Source organism: Lycorma delicatula, chromosome 1 (assembly GCF_047948215.1).
Source record: "Lycorma delicatula isolate Av1 chromosome 1, ASM4794821v1, whole genome shotgun sequence".
NCBI lineage: Eukaryota > Metazoa > Arthropoda > Insecta > Hemiptera > Fulgoridae > Lycorma > Lycorma delicatula.
In genome coordinates, this window is record NC_134455.1 from 8,063,991 (window position 1) to 8,088,358 (window position 24,368).

Sequence of the window (24,368 nt, forward strand, 5' to 3'; positions counted from 1 at the left end):
AAAAATTCAGCTTTCTGTATGTAATATCTAAAAATGATAAGCCTATTGCTTTCTGCCTAACTACATCCAGTTTTTGCTTAATATTTAAATCTGCAGTTAGATTACTGCATATACACCCTTCATGGCATATACTTACTGCATATGCATATGCCATTGCGTAAAAGACTAATTTCACACAACTGAATGACTGAAAAAAATTTGCATGATCGATAACTAATTAAAACAGTAAAACAACATCGAAATAAGATATATGTCGCGCTGAGGTGGCGAGTTGACGTCATATCGTATTAAAGTCCCCTTATCACTATTATTGTTTGTGAAATCTGTACTTCCTAAGAACTGGAAATGACAACACTGAGAACTTTTTTTAATAATGTTTCTTAGATAATAAAATTAAAAAGATAAGGTTAAAACAAAAATTTATTTAGGGTTATAAAAAAATTTATTTTTCAACCCAGAAAAATTTTAAACACAAATTTTATAAAAATTTATATTTATAGAAAAAACAAATATATATGATATATATTTTTTCTATTAATATATTAATAAACGTTTTAATAATTATCTTATAATTAAAAGATTATCAACCGGCATTGAAGGGATTAATAAATAAAACAGAACGATATATTGCGTATCTATCACGCTCTTCATTTTACATTAAAAAGTAAATTTAAAAAATATCCAAAAAAGGGATTTTTTGGACCCTTACATCATTTTAAAGCAATTTCAACTTATTACAACGAAAATAAATCAATTTATGCCAGCAAATTAAGCTGCGTAATTATATGGATTTAATTAATAAATTCATTAATAAAAAAAACTTCACTTCTAAATATTATGCAGCAACTAACTTCTTATAACTAAAAAAATTACGAGTTAATTTTTCATGATTTATGCTTAAGCTAAGCAGAAAACCCCAGGCATAATTTTTTTATTGTCTTTACTTTATTAAACCGTAGTACTTAACTTTTAAGCCCAGCGGATGACAGGTCCTTTAATATTTCATCATTGATCACCGCTTCGGTTCAGCAAAGGGCTTATTGTATTTTTTTTTTTTTTTTTGTTTAACAACTTTATTTTTTAACATTGTTTATTAAATTATACTTTAATTGTGAATGTGAAAATAGGAGGAGAAAAGATTATGGAGGTAGAAGAATTTTGTTATTTGGGAAGTAGAATTACTGAAGATGGACGAAGCAGAAGCGATATAAAATGCCGAATAGCACAAGCTAAACGAGCCTTCAGTAAGTAATATAATTTGTTTACATCAAAAATTAATTTAAATGTCAGGAAAAGATTTTTGAAAGTATATGTTTGGAGCTTCGCTTTATATGGAAGTGAAACTTGGACGATCGGAGTTATCTGAAAAGAAAAGATTAGAAGCTTTTGAAATGCGGTGCTATAGGAGAATGTTAAAAATCAGACGGGTGGATAAAGTGACAAATGAAGAGGTATTGCGACAAATAGATGAAGAAAGAAGCATTTGGAAAAATATAGTTAAAAGAAGAGACAGACTTATAGGTTACATACTAAGGCATCCTGGAATAGTCGCTTTAATATTGGAAGGACAGGTAGAAGGAAAAAATTGTGTAGGCAGGCCACGTTTGGAATATGTAAAACAAATTGTTAGGGATGTAGGATGTAGAAAGTATACTGAAATGAAACGACTAGCACTAGATAGGGAATCTTGGAGAGCTGCATCAAACCAGTCAAATGACTGAAGACACAAAAAAAAAATTAATTGTTCCTCACATTTTCGTACTTTCTATTTTTTTTTATTAATTATTACAATAAAAAACATCTTTCCTTATCTGCCTTAAGGGGATATGCCGCGCTATTAATCTTAATTAAAATCAAAACTAATTTTAATCTTTTTGTAACAATTAATCCTGACACGATTAATATTAATTAATAAAACGATTTGATATAAAAAAAATACGGTAGAATACAGTTACTGCATAATGTTTAGGCAATCTTCGTAGTTTAAGTTGTTTTGGAAAGTTCGACGTTCTACATTATTATTAAATTACTTTTATTAAGAACTATCTTACGAAAGGACATATCGTATTTAAATAAGTTATGAATTATTTTATATTTTCTTTGTATAATTATTCATTGAACAAACCTTGTTTAAACTGCGATCATTCAAAAAATCAATACCTCTGTACAAGTTCCTCGAAACTTCCACAGAAGAATGATAAGAAGAGACTGTAAAATGACGGATAATTTTCATTTCGTTTTTTATCAAACACGAATTCAAGGAAGAATATAACGTTAATTTTTGAACCGGTTTCATCCGATCAAACCTGTTAACACAAACAATGTCAGAATATATTTTTCTACTTTTTTCAACAATCCTAGCCTTAATAACACCAGGGAATAAATAACTCATAATAAAAAGCATACAATAATAATTTTTAAATTTTATTTCCATATATATGTTACATATTTTATCATTAAAGTAATATCTCTCCAAGCTATTTAAAACTTAGTGGTTTGTATATTCTACACCAAACACATTTTAATGCACAATTCATACATAATTCAGAATAATAACAAGGAGAAATAAAAAAGAAACCAGCAGTGATCATCCAACAGGAATTTTTGGCAACCATCAGTAGATACGAAGAACATATTAGAATTTATACTGACGGTTCTAAAACCGAACATGGTGTTGGATGCTTTAGTAAATGGAGAAGCCTACTTTTGGAAACTGTCAGATGTGGCAAGTGTCTACACGACAGAACTCACTGCAATACAGCAAGCTCTTCGCTACACTGAACACTATTGCGAAGAGAGTGCTAATATGTTCCGATTCTTTAAGTGCACTTGTCGCAATTCGGAACAAGAACATTAAGGATGTCCTAATTGCAAAAACATCCTGTCCATTTTATACGTTCTAAATCAACGAGGACAGCGATGCGTATTTGTATGGACTCCGGGGCATGCTGGTATTACAGGTAATGAAATCGCATACGAAGCTGCCAGAAAGGCAACAGTCTGCGATGATTTGGATGCATTTCCTGTAAGAGTGGCAGATGTTAAAAACCGTCTAACAAACATAGTAAAAAAACAAGTGGAACGCTGAATGGAGGAGTTTAAATACAAAATTAAACTCAGTTAAAACTTCTCCTTATAAATGGAAAAGCGACTTTAAGTTGAATCGCCGTGAACAAGTAGCGGTGACCAGACTTAGAATCGGTCACACGCGATCAACAAATTTATATTTGTTAACCGGCGAAGTGAGACCAATGTGCGGTGTTTGTAATAAAACACTGACAATCAAGCATCTAATAGAAGAGTGTACCATATATGAGGACCTCAGAAAGAGGTTCCGTCTAAGAAGTGACATTACCGCTGATCTGGATAATGGAAATGAAGAAAATATAGTTGCATTTTTATACGCCAGTGGACTTTTAAGTCTATAAAATGAAAGTTTAAAGCTGTGATAAAGAATCTCTAAGCGGTAGTAGTTTCTATATATATATATATATATATATATATATATATATATATAAAGAAAGAAATGGTATTGATAACTTGTATTTTTAATTTCATGGTCTTTTGAGAACCTTATCTCAAATTTTAATATCGGGGCCCTTTACACCCCGTAAGTGTTGTGTGTTGTACTTGTCTTTTGTTTCTTAATGTTTTTGTGTAGTTTGTGCTTTTAAATAAAATGTAAGGGCCCTTTACACCCTTACATATGACGATCCAGATGGTGATACAAATTACTTTTAAAGAATGTGACGAGGGGGCTCATAATGACCTTAGCAGTCGATGCCCATAAAAATTCAGAAAAAAAAAATAACAATCATACTGGATTCTATCGAAGCGCATTACCTATTTTCGGATAATATTACTGATTGTGGTTGATCTTAAAATAATAAGATCCACCCCCAATGAAAAAAGCCACAAAATTCCGTACTTTACTAAAGTATGGAAAATATTCAAGCAATATTGAAGGGAAGCCGAGATATACAGTAAGACCTTTTTTTATATAAGGCGTTTGAATTACAGTGTTATCCTCTATACGGTGTATTATATGGCGGGATCCTTCCAACAGATTAGCCCGCATAACAAACAATGATATTACTTTTAATTATAAAAAAAAACACGTTTAAAATACAAATAGTATTCTAATACTGATTAATTCTTGATTTTTATATATATATTTTTTTAATACAAGGACTATGCTAAAAAATACACATTTTCATTCCTTTTTTATTCATATAAAATGTCCCAAAATGCAGTTTTGGGTATGACTTGCATACATTTTCATCGAGTAATTCAAGTTACACGTTTACCAGATTAAATCACGGCCTGCAAGGTGATTACACTCGCCTATAAAATTATATTTTGCAAAATGTTTCCTACTGACGTACTTAATATTTTATGTTAAGGTAAAAAAATTAATTTTTAATTTGACATTGACATAAAAAAAGGTTGTAAATTTATTAATTTATAATTAAGAACAAATAAAGAACATATTGTTTGACAAAGAAGATTTTTTTAATCTAAAATTTCCTTATATTTCATTTCGTACAAAACATTTAAAGGACAGTTATTTGATTCAGATTAGAAAATTGCTGAAAGTTTATGTTCATCGTACGAAAAAATATATTATAAAAACACGTTAAAATACAAGTAGTATGCTGAAACTGATTAATTCTTTTATTTTTTAGTACAAGAAGTCTATGCTAAAAAAATAACCTATGATTTCATCACAGGATAGGCTGTCAGATTTTCTCGTATAAACTGAAGAATAGTTTAGTTTAGAAACTTCTCTTTTGAAAAAAATATAGCGTTAAGATTGTCGAAATTAAAAATGAGAAAACTATTTTAATTTGCTCAAGCAACTGAAATCTAGCACCCGTGGAATAATGAACGGATTGTGGGATCAGACTGGTCCAGGACACAGTAATCTCACTGTGTGACTTCCTGAACTAAATCCAGAGCCAAGAACGCAAATTAAACTAAACTGAAAGATTAATTACAAATTCTTCGGAAAATTTTTTGTACAATTTTCAGGGATTTAATAAACTTGAAAAGGTGTATAATACAAATAGATCTGAATAAAGTCTGAATATCAAGTATAAAAGAAAAATAAAAGAATTTACTTTTAACTTACAGTTAACGATAGAAGAATGGTCAAAATATAATTTAGAAAAAAAATATGATCTGGACACCACAACTTCCTTGTATGCCTATTAAATTACATATTTATTTTTTTTTAAATGAAAAGTACATAAAATTTTATTTCATTAATAACTTCTTATATTTTTTATTTTTATCATTGAATTATTATTTATTGTTAAGATTTTTTTACAATCGGAGGTAATTATTAATAAATCAATGTATTTAAATTAAGAGAAAAGGTTACAAAAAGAAGAAAGAACATGAAGTCTGACTGGAACCGATATGCCTTCTCTTAAGATCCCAAATATTTCATTAATTAAAATTTTATTTGGCTATAACTCTGGAACCAATGTAAATAAGTACCACTTATGACATATCGTTGAAAAACTCTCAATGAGGACTTATTACTGTAGTTAAGAATAAGTCCAAAATCCAAACAAATTTGGATTTTGGACTTTTTGGTCCAGTCGATTGCAATCAAAAAGGGAGGTGGTGCACATCGAGATGTTACAACAGTCCTAAATCCAATATTTCAACATCCTACGGCTAATCGTTTTTGACTTATGCGAGATACGTACGTACATACACATACTTCACGCGAAACTAATCAAAATTAATATTTCCTTGAAATTTGAGAACCGAAATTTTTCGCGACTACAATACTTCCTTTACTTTGTACAAGGGAGTAAAAAACAGAAAACGAAACAAAAATGTGTATAGTTAAACGTTTACAAATAAGGATCCGCTGGGGACTCCGAGGGAGAATAGGTCTATACAAGTGTAAAAGACCCATCGATGCGTCACGACTTTCCAAGGTATGGCGTAGCGATACAGAAGGGCAAATGAGACTCAAAAGACCTGACCAGTGGGCCGACCTGCCTTGCCGTACATACAGCCGGTAGGTGGGGAGGCCCATTAGAGTATAACAGGCACTCCCCTGGGTGGCGTAATACCAACCAGTCGGACCGGCCCAGGGGAGCAGAGTCAAAAAATAAAAATAAATAAAATATTTGTCTCCGAATTTGACAAAACTCTTCGGCAAAGACACAGTGCGCCAAGTATTACTTTACTAAAAACTAGTAAGACTAGTTGCATGTTCTAGCAAGACGATAAGTTACAATCTCCTAACAGTCATATCTAAAGGGCAAAAGAGAAATAGAGAATTAAAGGATTTCTTGCTTGTTGGGTTTTTCCTTGAGGTTAAGTGCATCGAGTATACAAATGAATAATTATTGTTGTTGAGATATTTACTATTATCATTCCTGCTAAGACCACTATAGTTTCTATGTTTGGTACTGCTTACCATTGTTAGCTTCTCTCTTGTTGACGCGTTTCGGAACCACTCCATTGTCAACAACTTATTGTACTGATGCTTTAGATTTCTGTTAATCTTCATATACGGTTTAGTCAACGCCCCCCTCCCTATATTTGACGTCATGCCTTATCTGGCCTTCTTGTTTTTTGTTATTAATGGTTATACAACTTTTAATTTTATTTATTTCCTGCTTTCAATAGAATGAGCTTCTTAAAAGGACATCCGCTTGATTATTGATCTCTTCATTTGTGATTGTTTTATTGTTACTTTTTAATTTAAAGATCGTTAGATTTTTAAAAATGTCCATTCTTCTTCCTTTAACACATTTGTGAATTAAATTCGTTGATTCTTCCATTCTCAATTGGGGTATTTCCTTCTTTTATTAAATTCGTTGCATAAATAGAATCATTTTTTTTTTATTTTTGAAATAACTCATATATTTGTTTATCTTAGTTTTTATTTTCTTCCCGTTTGTTCAATATATGCTGCATTTTCATTTTATTTTATATATACCATTGCTGTTGTAAATATATTTTTCTTTGTAGATCTTTAAATATTTGCTACACATTTATTTCTATGTAACTGTGTATTATACTATTCGTTATGTAAAGTGTTTCCTAGTAATCTGGGAGCGAGCCGGCTTTATTTAATTTCAAATTCTTTAAAAGTAATTTTAATAAAGTGGAATAATTTGTATTTAATAGTTTTTATCATAGCCTAATCAGTGTGGATAAAACTTTTTTTTTGTTATCCATTCAAATGGATAGGTTGTTAGAATATAATTTTTATATTATATTTATTAAAGAATTGTTTAATTGGGTAAATTTCTTTCCCAGTAAATGTTAATTTACTCTGTTTAATGACTTCTTTTAATTTATTTTAACTTATTTTTACTAATTTTTCTTATTTATTTGTTATATCAGTTATTTTCTACTATTTGAAAAATAGTGTTTAATTTTTTTATAAGCTGGTTTCTTTAACAGTAATTTATGTAGTCTAACATGTATCTTAAAAGCCGCTAATTTATGCTCCGTTGGGCGATTCGAATCTTCAGCTTTTTTTTGTCTTCAGTCATTTGACTGGTTTGATGCAGCTCTCCAAGATTCCCTATCTAGTGCTAGTCGTTTCATTTCAGTATACCCTCTACATCCTACATCCCTAACAATTTGTTTTACATATTCCAAACGTGGCCTGCCTACACAATTTTTTCCTTCTACCTGTCCTTCCAATATTCCAGGATGCCTTAGTATGTGGCCTATAAGTCTGTCTCTACTTTTAACTATATTTTTCTAAATGCTTCTTTCTTCATCTATTTGCCGCAACACATCTTCATTTGTCACTTTATCCACCCATCTGATTTTTAACATTCTCCTATAACACCGCATTTCAAAAGCTTCTAATCTTTTCTTCTCAGATACTCCGATCGTCCAAGTTTCACTTCCATATAAAGCGATACTCCAAACATACACTTTCAAAAATCTTTTCCTGACGTTTAAATTAATTTTTTGAAGTAAACAAATTATTTCTTACTGAAGGCTCGTTTAGCTTGTGCTATTCGGCATTTTATATCGCTCCTGCTTCGTCCATCTTTAGTAATTCTACTTCCCAAATAACAAAATTCTTCTACCTCCATAATCTTTTCTCCTCCTATTTTCACATTCATTGGTCCTTCTTTGTTATTTCTACTACATTTCATTACTTTTATTTTGTTCTTGCTTATTTTCATTCGATAGTTCTTGCGTAGGACTTCATCTATGCCGTTCATTGTTTCTTCTAAATCCTTTTTACTCTCGGCTAGAATTACTATATCATCAGCAAATCGTAGCGTCTTTATCTTTTCACCTTGTACTGTTACTCCGAATCTAAATTGTTCTTTAACATCATTCTGCTAGTTCCATGTAAAGATTAAAAAGTAACGGAGATAGGGAACATCCTTGTCGGACTCCCTTTCTTATTACGGCTTCTTTCTTATGTTCTTCGATTGTTACTGTTGCTGTTTGGTTCCTGTACATGTTAGCAATTGTTCTTCTATCTCTGTATTTGAACCCTAATTTTTTTTAAAATGCTGAACATTTTATTCCAGTCTACGTTATCGAATGCCTTTTCTAGGTCTATAAACGCCAAGTATGTTGGTTTGTTTTTCTTTAATCTTCCTTCTCACGTATTTAATATATTCTAAAAATTTATATTTTTTCATGATATCTGGTATATTATATTCTTCCATACCTGTAGGAATACTTCGCTTAGTATCGCTATTATAGTTATTCCTAGAAAATTTAAATCATCCGATTTAAAAGTTAAGGAAACCTTTAATTGGTATAAGGCAATAACACATCTCATGCGCAATTAAAGACGTTAAAAGTTTGTTAAAATAAAATTTAAACGGTCGGTCTTCCTTCGGACAATACCAAAGTTTTTCAGTCATATAGAGAAAATCTTTAAAATTTCTTAATAGATCCAGGTATAAAACAATTCCAAAAGTTTTTTTCCCAAAGATTTTCAATATAAAAAATAAAATCTAACTCTCCTCTAAAATGATTCTCTTCAAAATCCGGAAATTTAATATCAGCTTTTAAAGTACAATAATTCTACATTACAATCGACATTCTCAATAAGTTACCATTAACTGAAGTCAGGTGATTGGGGACAAATAATTATTCTTCCGCCAGCAAAAAAGAAAATATAATTAGATAACATACAATCAAAAAAAATGCAACGTCAAAGTTATTTTCAAATTACAAATAAAAAATTAAACGGGGAAATTGTGTTTGCCTGTATTTTGATTAAATGTTTAAATATTTGCAATAAATTTATTTCGATGTAATTGTGTTATACTATCCGTTATGCTAAGCGTTTCCTAGTAATCTGGAAGCGAGCCGGCTTTAATTTCAAATTCTTTAAATGTAATTGTAGTAAAGTGGAATAATTTGTATTTAATAATTTTATCCTGGCCTAATTTTTTTTTTGTCTTCAGTCATTCGACTGGTTTGATGCAGCTCTCCAAGATTCCCTATCTAGTGCTAGTCGTTTCATTTCAGTATACCCTCTACATCCTACATCCCTAACAATTTGTTTTACATATTCCAAACGTGGCCTGCCTACACAATGTTTTCCTTCTACCTGTCCTTCCAATATTAAAGCGACTATTCCAGGATGCCTTAGTATGTGGCCTATAAGTCTGTCTCTTCTTTTAACTATATTTTTCCAAATGCTTCTTTCTTCATCTATTTCCCGCAACACCTCTTCACTTGTCACTTTATCCACCCATCTGATTTTTAAAATTCTCCTATAGCACCATAGGCCTGGCCTAAATATAAATATAATATTAACATCGATATATTTGTATAAAAAATGTTTAAAAATTTGAGGGCATAACGGAATTTCAGCTCAACAAATTTCTGTAAATGGAGCATTGTTGAGATTAAATTTTGAAAAAAGTTAAAAAAGAGGAGAGATAGTCTTCACAGTTTTTAATCTTTGACATTTTGTATACAGATCTAGTAAATTGAGCTTTATTATTTAAAGAGTTATTTAAAATTCCAAAATTTTAAGTCAATCTGAATCAGGAGCGGTTGAATATTCAAGGTTATTTCTAAATAGTTTTCACCTCGTATTTCAAATATCTGTCGACAAAAAAAAAACTGAAATTTGGCTCTATAAACTGGATATATACATATATCTAGTTTTGTCTAATTTTCGAGCTAATATAAGAAAAATAGCATTACATGCATAAACAAGTTTATGCATTATATGTAACTGCATAAACTTATAGAAATGTTTTAGTTACCTCGCACAGACTTTTCAGTTTTCGTATCTTTTGGGAAAATTCAACACCAATAAAAATCAAATACGAATATTTTATACTACTTCAATAAAACAAAAAAATTATAAAGGTACTTACAATAAAGACCTAAAATTAGTCACAATCATGATTTAATTATCTTTATAAAAACATTAAAAAAAAAAAAAATTATTTCACGCTGAGAACAACAAAAAAATATGATGCACTACATGTAAATTCATTTAAATATTGTTGAACCAGCTGATAAAATTAATAAAATTTATAAGAATGTAAATAACATATGATTTGGGTTTATAAAGTGTATTAGGGATATATCCAATTTTTTGTTTAAACTTTTCTTTTATAATTTTCTAGACGAAGATAAACTAGAAAAAAATGTTTTAAGAGAATTTAAGTGGATGTATAATGTTCTTATTTAGAAACAATAGAATTGATGTCTTTCACTATTATATTACAACAAGAATTCAAAAATGAAGATCAATGTATTTCAATTGTACAATATTTTTAGTTTACTCGACAATAGAAGGAGGAGGGTAATACATCTGGAGGAGGAGGGTTATGTTTGTTTGTGCCTCTGGAACAAGAACAGTTATTTTTAAATAACAGAATTACAGAACTATGAAGATTTAAAAAAATTAATTAACAAAATGGTTAACGATAGACGCATTTCTTACAGCCAAACTATTATAAACGTGTCGACCCGAATAAATATCAGGTTAAATCGCTAAAAACAATTAATGGACTTTAAAACAATACGTATTTCAGGGTTCCTTAGCGACACTATACCTTAAAAATAATTATAAGTTTTAAAAAATACATATTTCATTGCTATAATAATGAAGATATTTAGCCTTGGAGTTACAAGAGACTTCAACTGATTTGTCAACCGAAGATTTAACTAGTGGTGAGAAAAAAAGAAACGTTACGGAAGGGTGAAAATTTCCTGTATAAGGTTTCTTGTGATGAGATACTTTCTTTTTCTTTTAGCCTCCGGAACCTCTGTAAGGTATTACTTCAGAAGATGAATGAGGGTGATATGTATGAATGTAAATGAAGTTTAGTCTTGTACAATCTCAGGTTGACCATTCCTGAGATGTGGTTAATTGAAACCCAACCACCAAAGAGCACCGGTATCCACGATCTAGTATTAAAATCCGTATAAAAATAACTACCTTTATTAAGACTTGAACCTTAGAACTCTCGACTTCCTGTATAAGGTTTCTTGTGGTGATATACTGTGAGGAAGGTAAATCCTTTAGAAAGGTTTCTCCCTACCTAATAAATAAGAGCGTCGGGATAACAGCTTGTGGGAGTGGCGCACTTGTAGGAATAAGCTAAGGAGTGGCGCCCAGCTTGTTGAAGTCAATATTGAAGAACAGTGCCAGAAATTGTTAGCCCGTAAGTATGTAGGGAAAGATGAAGTTGTAGTGGAGCCTCATAAGACACTGAATTTCAAAAAAGGGGTAAGTTTTTGCGTGACTTGGCTGATGTTGAGTTACGTGAAATTACAGATGAGTTGTTAATACAGTCATTCATATAAACGCAGAGAATTAAGAGAAAGGAGAGTAGTGCTGATGTACCAGCGCCTTCGCTATTTCTAACTTTTTCAAGTCGACAGTTCCTGACAATAAACGTTGGTTACCTGTTTATCCTTGTGTAATCACAAGGAACCTAACTCGAGACGTTACTTTCAGTGTCAGGAATATGGTCACAATAAAGGTAGTTGCACGAAGGAAAACGTTTGTGCGCGTTGTGGTTATATGGGACCACGATCACATCACATGCGATTAGGCAGAAAAATGTATAAATTGTAAAGGTTCACATTCGGCAAGATTTCGAACCATTTATAAAGAAGAAAATGCTATTTTAAACATTTTTACTGAACAGAAAACGTTCTTAGCTGTGGCTCATCGGAAATACAGAAATTCTTTCATCATGAGAAATCATGTACTCCCGCTTTGGCTTTGTTAAGGCTCTCTTAAATAATATACAAAAAGAGAACGAATATAGGTCTTGCAAAGAACTGACGAAATTGGTAGAAGCTTTATCAGGTCAAGTAAAGTCCATCACGGCTGCAATTATAGCATTGAGCACTGGCAAGAAGATACGTTGCGTTAGAAAAACCGATAGTGGTTTACCTTAAACCAACCCACCGGGTTGGTCTAGTGGTGAACGCGTCTTCCCAAATCAGCTGATTTGGAAGCCGAGAGTTCCAGCGTTCAAGTCCTAGTAAAGCCAGTTATTTTTACATGGATTTGAATGCTAGATCGTGGATACCGGTGTTCTTTGGTGGTTGGGTTTCAATTAACCACACATCTCAGGATTGGTCGAACTGAGAATGTACAAGACTACACTTCATTTACACTCATACATATCATCCTCATTCATCCTCTGAAGTATTATCTAAACGGTAGTTACCGGAGGCTAAACAGGAAAAAGAAAGGTTTACCTAAAACCAATTCACTCGGCACACCACCATACAACGTTCTTGCTGCACTGATTACTCAGAAAACTACCAAATCTATTAAAACATCATCACCAGGTATGGCATTGCCATTCACCCAGGCTTCCAAATCCCCACCCCATCACGAGGTTTAAGCGAAGATATTGTGGCGGATGAAGTGTCAGAAGAAGCAAAGTACATCCTAAAGGTTATAAAATCAAAAAGAAGAAAACGGATAGTATTTGATAAGTAATCTGCACGCAAAGGTTATGACAAGAAAAAGTATTTTTTATGGGTGGAATTATCATTCATTGGAATATTTGCCGTTTCCGAACTCGCCGTTAAGATATTGAAATTCTTATAAAAGAAGAAAATCCTTTAATATTGTGTCTGCAGGAAACATCTCCATGCACAGGATGATGTGTTTTTTCGTGGTTACATCTACTAAAGATGCGACCATCAAACAGAGGGTAGAGGACGTGAAGGTATGACTGTTTTCCTGACGAAACTCGTATGTCACACATACCGAACACGACAAACGTCCCTGCAGTCTCAGTTAAGATATTAGCGCCATTTAAAATACATATCTGCAATTTATATCTTCAACCAAATTTCGATAGCATTGATAGATCTGCCCAGTCTGTTTTCACAGATTCCTATACCCTGCCTAATAATTGGTGTTTCAACGCCCATCACTATTCATGGGGATCATCATCATGTTCTTCCCGAGACACTGTAGTTGATAGACTTAGGCAGAACGTAGATCTCTGTTTATTGAACGATGGGTCGTACACTTTTTTGTCATCTTCATCAGGTTCATTTTCGTGCATCGATCTGTCTTTGTGTACAGCATCCCTACTCCTACGTCTAACCTGGCGCGTGAGCAAAAACTTCTTTGGAAGTGATCATGGACCAGTTGTTATCTCTGTTGGTAATAGTGATTTGCTTCAGTCTTCCAGATTTTGGGTTGAGAAGCGGAACTGAGAGGATTCAAATTTGTCATTTGGTCAATACGACAGAAGTGGAAGCGCGATCCACCAACTTGCCATGTTTCACACCTGATATTTGACAGTGCAAATAAATTCATCCTTCTAACATCTGAAAAACCGAGGCGCCCTTTTGTTACTTGGTGGGACGAAGACTGCAAGAGTGCTTAAGGAATCGTCACACGGTTTTACGTAATTTCAACCAAATGCCTATGACAGAAATGTTCTACGCCTTCTGCAATGCGAGGCTGTATGTTGTCGAATGTTACCGTGTGCTAAACGGAAATCATGATTGAATTATGTGGATACAATTTCTAGGACAACTCCATCATCGGTTGTTTGGAGAAACGTTTGGGTCATGTGTGGATCAGGACAATCACCGCCGCCGATTGAACTGGAAAACAACGGCATCCTCGTCACCGCGCCAATTGATATGGCGAACACGTTTAAATCGGTTTCATTTCATCATCCTACTATCATGAGTTTATGAGGAATAAGGTGGTAGGTAGGAAGTATCCAGTTTGTGATTGGAGACTCGTCAAATGAATTAAGCATTATTTTTTCTTTTGATGAGCTACGGTATATACCTTGGAATAATTCCCGTGACATTTCCTCTGGAAATGATAATTTCAAGCTCAGTATGTTATCTCACCTCCTGGATACGGCTCTGCGACATCCTTTGTCTATTTACAGTAAAATATTTTCTGACCAGGTTTTTCCAGATTCTTGGTAGGAAGCATTGGTGATTCCCGTACTAAAACCTGGTAAAGATAAATCATGCTCCTCAAATTATCGTCCTATCTCCTTAATTAGTACCCTGTGCAAGGTGATGGAACGAATGGTAAACCGTCGTCTAGTGAGGAACCCACAGAAGAACGCCCTAATTGCCACCGAACAATGAGGTTTCCCCCAAAGTAGATCGTCTATCGGTCATGTAGTTGCTCTTGAATCTGTCATTTAAAACGCCTTCCTACTTCGACAACGCCTCCTTGCTGTATTTTTCAATATGCAAAAGGCATATGATTTTGAGGATAGGAATCCTAAATAAACTGCATGAACGGGTACACAAGAGAATCTCCTTGTATTTAACAAAGGTTTCCTCAGTTGTCCGTCCTTTCAAGTTCAAGTTGGAACGACGGTATCAGAAAATATTACAGTATAAAACGGAATACCTCAAAAAAATTGTCCTAAGTGTTACCTTGTTTGTCATAGCCAGAAATACTATAAAAAACTGCGTGAGAAAACCCTTTATGTGTTCTATATTTGTAATTGATTTTTCAATTTATTTACATTTAGAACTTTAGCAACTGGCAAGAGGTTGCTCCGAAACACAATATCCCGTTTGGAATCGTGAAGTAAAATGACTGGATTCACATTTTCTCCGGAGAAAACAAAATGCATTTGCTTTTCCCGTTTGAGGGAACAAGTTAATCCTCTCAACTGCTTTTACAAAGTGAACCGGTTGAACTACGCAAACGGGTTAGAGATAAATTTTATGATTATGGTTTGACCACAATCGTGGTTTGAACGTCTATCGTAGGTAACACATTTAAAAGATCTGAAGGTAAAATATCTAAAAATGCTGGTTATACTAAGATTACTACCTAATACTCGATGGGGAGCTGATCGAGTACGCTAATTGCGCTTCTACAGAGCTCTGGTTCGTTCCCGCTTAGACTACGGCTGCATAGCTTATTTTTCCACACGGGCCACCGCTCTTATGATGTTCGATGTAGTCCATCGTTCATCTATCCGTCATAATACTGGTGCTATTCGTTCAAACCCCGTGGACAAAACAGTGGTCATTAGTGGACATTAGTGGTGAGCCATCTCTTTGGTATAGACGAAACAAATGATCTGCTCCTATGTAGCGCGCATTAAAGAGCAACCCAATTAGCCTACCTTTAACCCGGTTTTCTCCAACGAGCAAGTTAATCATATGAGGAACGGTCAAGATCTACTTTCCCGCTAACCATCAGAGCCCATCGCCTTTTCTTATCTCTGTACATAAAATTACCTCCAGTAGCTCCTGTTACTCAACGTTATTACCCCCCCCCCCCTGACGACATTCTCTTTAATCACTGCTTTAGTCTTAGTCGATATTAAAAAAGGACACGCATCCGATTATCTTACGAGAAAAATCTTTTCACTTTGTAAATATCGTGAATTCTGATGCTGTACACAGTAGTTTACACAGACGACTCTAAATACGATAACTTTGTAGGTTGTTTTGTGGCTGACAGTAGAAAATACATGTTTTGTCTTCTTAGCATCATCAGTGTTTTCGTCGTGAAGTTGCATGATATTAATAAAACCTTAAATATACTTAATCCAATAATCCAACATATCGAAATGTACTTGTCTGTTCAGATTCCATGAGTGCCCTACATGGGATTAGTGACATTTATTCCAGACACCCGGTTATCCGCGATACACAGTTTATTATTTCTGAAATGACTCAGTGAATCACAAGAGTGAGCTACTGCTGGATTCCCAGAAAATTTCATGAATTTCAGGCAATGAACATGCCAGTTAAAAATTCGTCCAGTTAAGAACATTGTGTTACCATGGAGTTCCTCATGCAGGAATAATCCTCCAGAGGAGGGCTTACTCATTGACATCTCATGAATCAGGCCGATGCATCTGTCTATGCTCGCTGCGACTGTCATCTAATGGTACGCAATATCCTTGTGGACTGTGTTGTTTGCGACATTGAGTTGGAAGTTTAAACTAGGGGCTAACATCTGAAATATCTTAGGCAACAGTGTATTGATGTTATCTAACATCTTATGATTTCTTAAGGCTGTGCACCTGGATTCAAATATTTAATTAAAATTGTAATATATTTGCATTTTGATGTACGGCAATTTTCTTGTTTTATGTTAGATTTTAATATTGCTTTTTTTTTTGTTTTTTATACTAATTATTTGTGATGAATTTTATAACCTGAGAGAGGTATTTTTATTTTTAATACCATCCATTAGTTGGGCACACTGATTTCAATTTCAAAAAAAATGATTTTTTATAATAAGTTATATTATGTTGTATGGTTGTTATGGTGCATGGAAGTTAAGTTGCTTTTATTTAGTTTGTGTTCATTTAGACAGTTTAATTACAATTAAAATTAGTAGATTAAATGACAAAGAATTATATGGTATATTGAATGGAGATTCAGACTGTGAAAGTCTTTCTCCCTATGACTCAGATGAAGATCCTGAAAAAGAGCCTAGCCCTTCTAGTAAATCCGAAAATGATGAGATAATAAATACGTGGAATCAGCCTAACATTCATTGCAGTATTTTTGAAAAAATACAGTTTTAAGCCACAGTATTATTTCTTCAACTCCTTCAAGTTCTAACGATGCAATTAATAATCTAAGTATAGATAGATGACTCTATTTACCAATTTAACAATTTTTTGTCCTGATAATTCAGACACACACACACACACACACCATGACAGAGTTACCCAGTCCGAATTCTCCTTCTTCAATTTCTAATCAATCAAATAATAATGTTTCACTGCCTTTACCAAATTTTTGTATTAATAATAATCCTGATAAACACGGTGTGGCAGAATTACCTAGTAGTTGAAACATGTCTACAGAAGAATTTATATTTTATCATATGTTAATGAAATTTATGGTGATACAACTAATAATAATGTGGCTGAACTGCAATTCTCAGCTAATGAATAGTGGGGGTCGTATATACAAAACATTCTTAATAAATTTAAGTTTAATCCAAATAATGATTTTACTGGTATAAATCCAGATTTATTTGACACGTTAACTGATGGTAGTCATGATTTTTATTCTTTAATGGTTGATGAAATAATAAACCTTTTTTTGGTCACTGAGATAAAGCAATTTGCTAGTTCTAGAAAGGCTATTCGGAATATAAAAATTGTTTGCTCATGTTAAAAGATGTATTGATACTATACCAGAAGAAATGAGAAAATTCCTGAAAGTAATAATGTTCATTGGCCTTCACTATGTAAAAAAATTAAGAAATAATTGGAGCAAAAAAATTCATATAAATTACCCTGGTAGACAAAAAAAAAATATTTTTAATTCTCTAACCGACACCATTTCTTGAACTGTTCTTTTGCATAAACTACAAATCTGTAAATACAATTTTTCTATCACCCTTAGTTTTAAATAAATTATGCTTCAAAAAAAAATTAAGGGAAAATATAGTTAAAATCTGTAAAATTTACAATTTTACATGGCCAAACTGTGTTAGAATGATTTTACTGATGCTTTTTTTTATAAATAGCCTCAGTCACATCCTGAATTAATGTCAAACAGTAATTGGCTAGCATTTTATTATTCCACTTCCCTTTGTAATGACTTTCCATCACTGAAATATCTTGGTGGAAACATCTCTGAGGTTGTCCTGGAAAAACTCCAGATGTGAGTGGAGGAAATGTATTTTCAAAGACATATTACATCCCATAGCTCTGTATGAAGTAAAAAGTTGATTAACATTATTGTGGTAATTGTCAAATTTTTATTTGCCAAGAAAAGTTTTGCAAATGTCTTTAAATGAAGCCCAAGCTGCACTTTCTACATTATTTAATATTGAGTTAAATACATCATCTTTCACCAACTTTTATTTGAGGACCAAAAAGTATTCCTACTTTAATTTTTCCTTCACTTACATTTGGAAATCTCTGCCTGATGTACAAAAATCAGGGACTATCCTTCTTCATTGCTTTTACAAAATTTTTCATTAGTCCTAGCTTGATATGGAGAGGGAGTAAAAATATTTTTTTGGGTTCAGCTAAGGGCTCATGAATAACATTTTCCCATTTGGATTTAAGTTTCTCTTTTCTTCCATTGGTAACAAAATGTTTATCTCTAGTTCGGCTGTCCCATTTGCAAAGAAAACACATGTACTTAGTATAGCCTAACTTTGTGCTTAACAAAATAGCTACAACTTTCAAATCACCACATACGTTCCAGCTATGTTTTTCATAATTTATTTTTTCAAGAATGTTTTATCACATTGTATGCCTCTTTTAAATTAATGCCATAAGTGATTGGTATCGAAGGATGTTTGTTACCGTTGTGTAACAGAACCACTTTTAAACTATGCTTGGACGAATCTATGAAAAGGTGCCAGTTCTCAGGTTTATGAACTTGTCCTACGTGCAACATAAACTCATCAATATTTGTGCAATAAACCAAATTATTTTCATGAATAAAGTAGTGAGAAATTTCTTTTTGTCGGCTTTGAAAGCTCAAAATTTTTGTATTTTTTTAAAGTATATTTCAATCTTGCAGTCTTGACCGTAACAGTTCACCTTGATTTTTTAATAAATTCAGCTTGTGATATAAGAAGTGGCTTATTGGAAGATAATTCAAAATCATTGTTGTCTTCTTCAGTAATGCCTGATTCTTCATCGTTGCTTTCAAAACATACATTCACAGGTGGCTCAGGAACTAGAATAATTTCACTGTAAGGTACAGGCCTGATTGCAGATTGCAATGAAGGATATTTTACAGTATGTTTAGATTTTTTAGAAATTCCAGAAACATTTGTTAAACAAAAGTAACAATCAGTTAAATGATCCTTTGGTTCACGCCAAACCATAGGTACACAAAATGACAAAGCCTTTCGTGTACCTATCAGCCATCCTTTTAAATATACAGAACAATTAATCCATACTATATGAGAAGCCCACGTCTTATCCTGATCACCAATTTTACACTGAAAGTACAAATGATATGTTTTTTTAATTAAAGGTGTAATGTTTTTTTTCTATATGATTTTACGGTAAACTCACCAGATACATAACAAAAGTATCCACATCATTTACACAATTTCGAGGCATTATGACACTGCACTGTTAACAAACTTTTAATTCATTCCTAAATCCAGTGCTTAATACAAACACAGCTGTGTTTTCAGCTACATGCTTTGACCTGCAAAGACATGATTAATCTTGTCCGTGAAGGCTCACTCTTCAGTATTAGATATGATGTCATAATATGTGACTATGATATGATTTAATTCTTTGTCTAGCATTGTTTATTTTTAATTTACAAATTATGTTAACAAAGTTAAGCAATAAAAAATTAGCTAACAAAATATAATATAGGAGCTTAAAATGATAACTATATGTTGAAAAATGAAAAAAAATCCTTTAATTAAAATTTAAAAATTTTTCAAAAATGGTGGGTGATAGAAAGGTTCTGAGTTCATATTTGTTATGAGCATTAAAAAAGAGATTAAAATCATGCATCGCGTGTTACAAAATAAAAATTATGTTTATCAGTGTTATCTTCCCAAAGTAATGAGTTCCACACGTTCTGAACTTCTACTTCGTATGTTTCACTGTGGAAACAATGACAACAAACAAGTTGGAAGCAGACTGTGCAAATGATTTAACAGTTTAAAATTTTAAAAGGTAGTATGTTCCTGAGGAGATAATATGTATTGATGAATAAATCATGCCATTTAGATGCCATCTGATTTTTTAATTCAACAAGTCAAAGAAACACAATATGGGATTAAAATATATAAAGATGTCCCAAAGATTTCTATATATTAAACTATGATATATATGCTGGTAAGGAAAATGTCATAAAAAACATACTGCAGCAAAAATGTTATGAAGCTCATGTAAACATACCTACATATTTGTCGTACATTAGTGATTAACAACTGGTATATGATTGTAGGTTAAACAGAAACATAAATTGAAGGATGTACACTTACTGCAGGGACTCTTGAGAAGTGAAAGGGCAGGCAACCCTAAAAAAGTACCGATAAAAGTATACCGAAAAAAGTAAGAAGTATTTGCACAGCAAAATGGTGCAAATGTAGTTTTCTTGAAATGGAAGGCTCCAAAAAAAGTAGTACAACAAACCTCCTAATACTATCAACAAAGCATGGAGAAAAAGTGTTAATGTCATTAAATGAGATGATGGTACTATGAGAAAATCTGAAATTGTTATAGAATACAACACAGGGAGATCAATAGTGAATAAATGAGACTTCTAGGAAAAATTGCAGGTGTGCACAAGTGAATGTCTTAATACATTACCTGAATGTCTTAAGAAAACACCTGAACATCATAAGAAAATTTTCTTAATCTTAAGACAATTTCCAAGAAATTAGATATCTCGGGAACGGGTGGGGGGGATTTTGAAAATTCAAATGGCGTTTTGTTCAGGGAGTGGGGTGGATCAAAAGGAGGGGTTTGGTTGAGATGGGCACCCTGAATAGGTGGCATTTTAAAAAACTTGAATAACATTAGAACAGGTGGAAGATTTAAAAAATTCAAAGACCTACATCATCAGGGGCTCCTAGTGAATTGATCTTACATGTTTCAGAAGGGAACCTTTGTTAATCTTAAGATGTTCATTTCCAAGAAACTTGGATATCCCGGGAAGGGGTGGAAGGATTTTGAAAATTTGAATGGTATTTTGTTCAGGGGCACAGGGCAGATCAAAAGGAGAGGTGTGGTTGTGTTAGGGCACCTCAAAGGGCGCAATTCCAATTGTGGACAGAACATGGCATGAAAAAAGCCACTGGATTTTGTTCCAAAATTCTTGCCTGCAAACCTTTTCACTTACCCACCATATTAGCACAATTATCATACACTTGCTCATGACAATAATTTAAATCGATATTTAAATTTTTTCAATGTTGGTTATTCATTTCATTTGTTAAATCAAAACCTATGCTTTTTGACATGGATGAAAACCTGACAAGGTTATCGTTAATTTCTGTTTATTTTCTTTTTTACTCTTCATTTGGTATTTCTACAATTCTAAATACAGCAAGAAGAGCAGCAAGAACAGTACAGGATATCCATTAATTCAATATTTTCAGTTACACATATGCAAGTAAATATTACCTCATTATTATGGACAAAAAGAACAAAAAAAGAGTTGGTCTAGAAACCAAAGCATGTTATGTTCAGTGAACAGTTTAATGGAACACATAAAAATTTGAACTCATTTGCAAAAACTGCATTTACTTTTATTGCCAATAATTATACTCAATTACAAATATAAAATTAAAGAATTTCAAACTCTATTTTAATAAAAATTTTCTTAATTTTTCTAAGTTGTTACTTTGAATACACTCAATTTTCTTTATCAAGGTTTAGTCCTTTAGATCCGCCAAGTTTTATACAAATAGAATCACCTCAAGAAGTCTGTACATGTTACACATAGTGGTCATGGGTCTTGGAATAAAAAATAATTGCAAACTCCTGGGAAATTCCAGAATTCCACAACATATAGTATACACCCCTATACATACATTATAACCTGTAATGAAATTTAATGCTTTGCGCTTAATGAAGTACCACTTCAACTCCTTTTGAATTGAAAACAGTAACATTTTAATGCAGTTTTTTTCCACCTAATTATACACTTTTTCAATCTAATTTATACACTCTAAATTTTCGCCAAGTTTACAGTGTTACTAAATTGTCAAGACTGAAACAGATTTACTCGTAAGTGTGAAATTGCACACCAAAATTTGTTAAGAAGAAACTTTGTTTACAACAACATTTGATAATGAACTGATGTTCAATATCAATCTCATACCAAAAGATTCACCTACAAATTTAACAATTTATTTAGGTTTGGCACAAAAAAAAATAACATTGATGTTTATAATTATAAAAGTATTGATAAATAAAAACAAATTAAATATTATTGCAAAAAAAAATATGATAAGCATACTATCAAATATGTGTGGTGGTAATTATGATATTTGGTGATTTATATAAACAACACTTTTTTCTTTCTACGAAGTCCATTAAAATGGTGATTAAACACATTAAAATTAAAATAAATAAAATAGTACAAGAATTTAATAACAGTAAGTCATCTAAACAAGGGTACTTTTATAAAAACGCAGAAAAACATAATTTTAATATTTTTTATATGTACAATTTACAACTTTTGTAACCAATAAAAGTATTCAGTGACTAGAAACTTATATTAAATATGGTCTTTTATCTTTTCCTTTATAAAACTTTACACAGAGACTTCAAATACAAGTACATATACAGTTATTTTTTTCGTAGCAATAAAGTTTCACAAACATAACTGAAAACTTCTGTTCAAATTTGAACAAGTAATGAACAAGGACAAAATACTATTTTGTATTAGAAAACATTTTCTACTCTTGTCACATGGTGTGTACTTCATTTTCTCTGGCACATAAACAGAATACAAAAAAAATCCTAATATTTTTATTTTCTTGACATAATTCTTACTTTTATCCTTAACTAAAACATGTTTGAAGTTCATCCTGCTAAAAAATTTAGCAATTAAAAAATTTATTCCAATACAATAACTGGAAATGGATACCAATTTTCCTTGAAACATTAACATCAAGCTTTTATGGATCAGAAATCCCAAAATTAGAACAGTATAATATAATATCAAAAGCTGAATTTGATTCAATAAACACCACCTGTACAACAGAGAATGTATATAAACAGAGAAAAAATATTTTAATCTTTTACACCAATTCTGGTAAAAAAAAATAATTTCTACTAATTTTATTATTTTCAAATGAATAGAATGTTATTTAATTTTTATAATCACTATAATTCATCACCTTCAAATGAGTATAACAAATATCACATTGGAATTTAGGGTAACCTTGTTCACTACCCACACACAGATTACATTTAGTTTATTTAACTTTAGCATTTCAAAATGTACAAAACGTCAGAAATTTCATGAGAAATAGGTAAAAAAATATTAAATTAAGATGATATTATGAAGTTACCATATTTTTTTTTTTAATAAATAATAAGTAGCATCAATGTCAACTATTTATTAAAAGTAGCCATTTATTAAAAGTAATCTATAACAGTAAAATGTAAGAACATAACATTCTGATTCTACTGTTGCAGTGACTTTTTTCTGATAATATTTATTTGTATCATGGTGTAATTAACTTATCAAAAACACTATTTTAGGATATTGTAACAACACCATTAAAACAAACCTGAGTAATGAATTCCTGCCAGTTAAGAAGAAATTAGTAGAAAATATAATAATGGGAGGAATCCAGGAAGGGCTAAACATTTCTTTTACTCCCTAATAGGTTCGTTTAACAATTTAGTGAAGCTAACAGGTCTATTTAACAATTGCCCTTTGTAACACTGCCCACTGACACACCTAAACAGATGTTCTGTGAGAAGAGTTACCAGACCCAGGTTAGGAATGCATGGAAAACTGAAAGGGCTTGGTCGATCGTTTTCACACTCCATTGGGGTCTGGTCCTGCAGGTCAAGAGGATAGGCGTGTAAATACTCCAAGGAAGACGAGTTGAAATCAGTTCTGTGAGAGAATTCTAAGCGAGAAGTTATTATGCGAGTTTGAAGCGAGAGTATTATGTGAGGAGGTCAGTGAAGGAGCAAATTTCTAGTGTGTACAAGTTCAACACGATTAGGGTGACGTCTCAGTACATGAAAAGTCAAGAAGTGGTTCAGTGAGTTACTGTTAGGCTATAAGTGAAAGAGATAATATAGTAAATTTCATTCATAAGTTGTTAGGGTAGTTTTATTTGTGAACAGCAAAGGTATTTAAGTGAAAGAACTTTATACTTGTCCTATCTATTGTATACTGTTGTTAATACAAGACTAGATATTAAAAGTGTTAATATCAGCAGTCATACTAATGTCTTTTGTTAATGGGGC

At 32.2% G+C, this 24,368-nt stretch overlaps 1 protein-coding gene across 1 annotated transcript in view; it reads right to left on the reverse strand.

The window, feature by feature from the left end:
- LOC142318032 (NADP-dependent malic enzyme-like) overlaps positions 1-2,233 on the reverse strand; it is a 58,805-nt gene extending 56,572 nt beyond the window's left edge. The window contains exon 1 of the mRNA XM_075354562.1: positions 2,126-2,233. Within this exon, the coding sequence (XP_075210677.1) occupies positions 2,126-2,233 (108 nt within the window). The remainder of the gene's footprint in view (positions 1-2,125) is intronic.
- Positions 2,234-24,368: the final 22,135 nt, after the last annotated feature.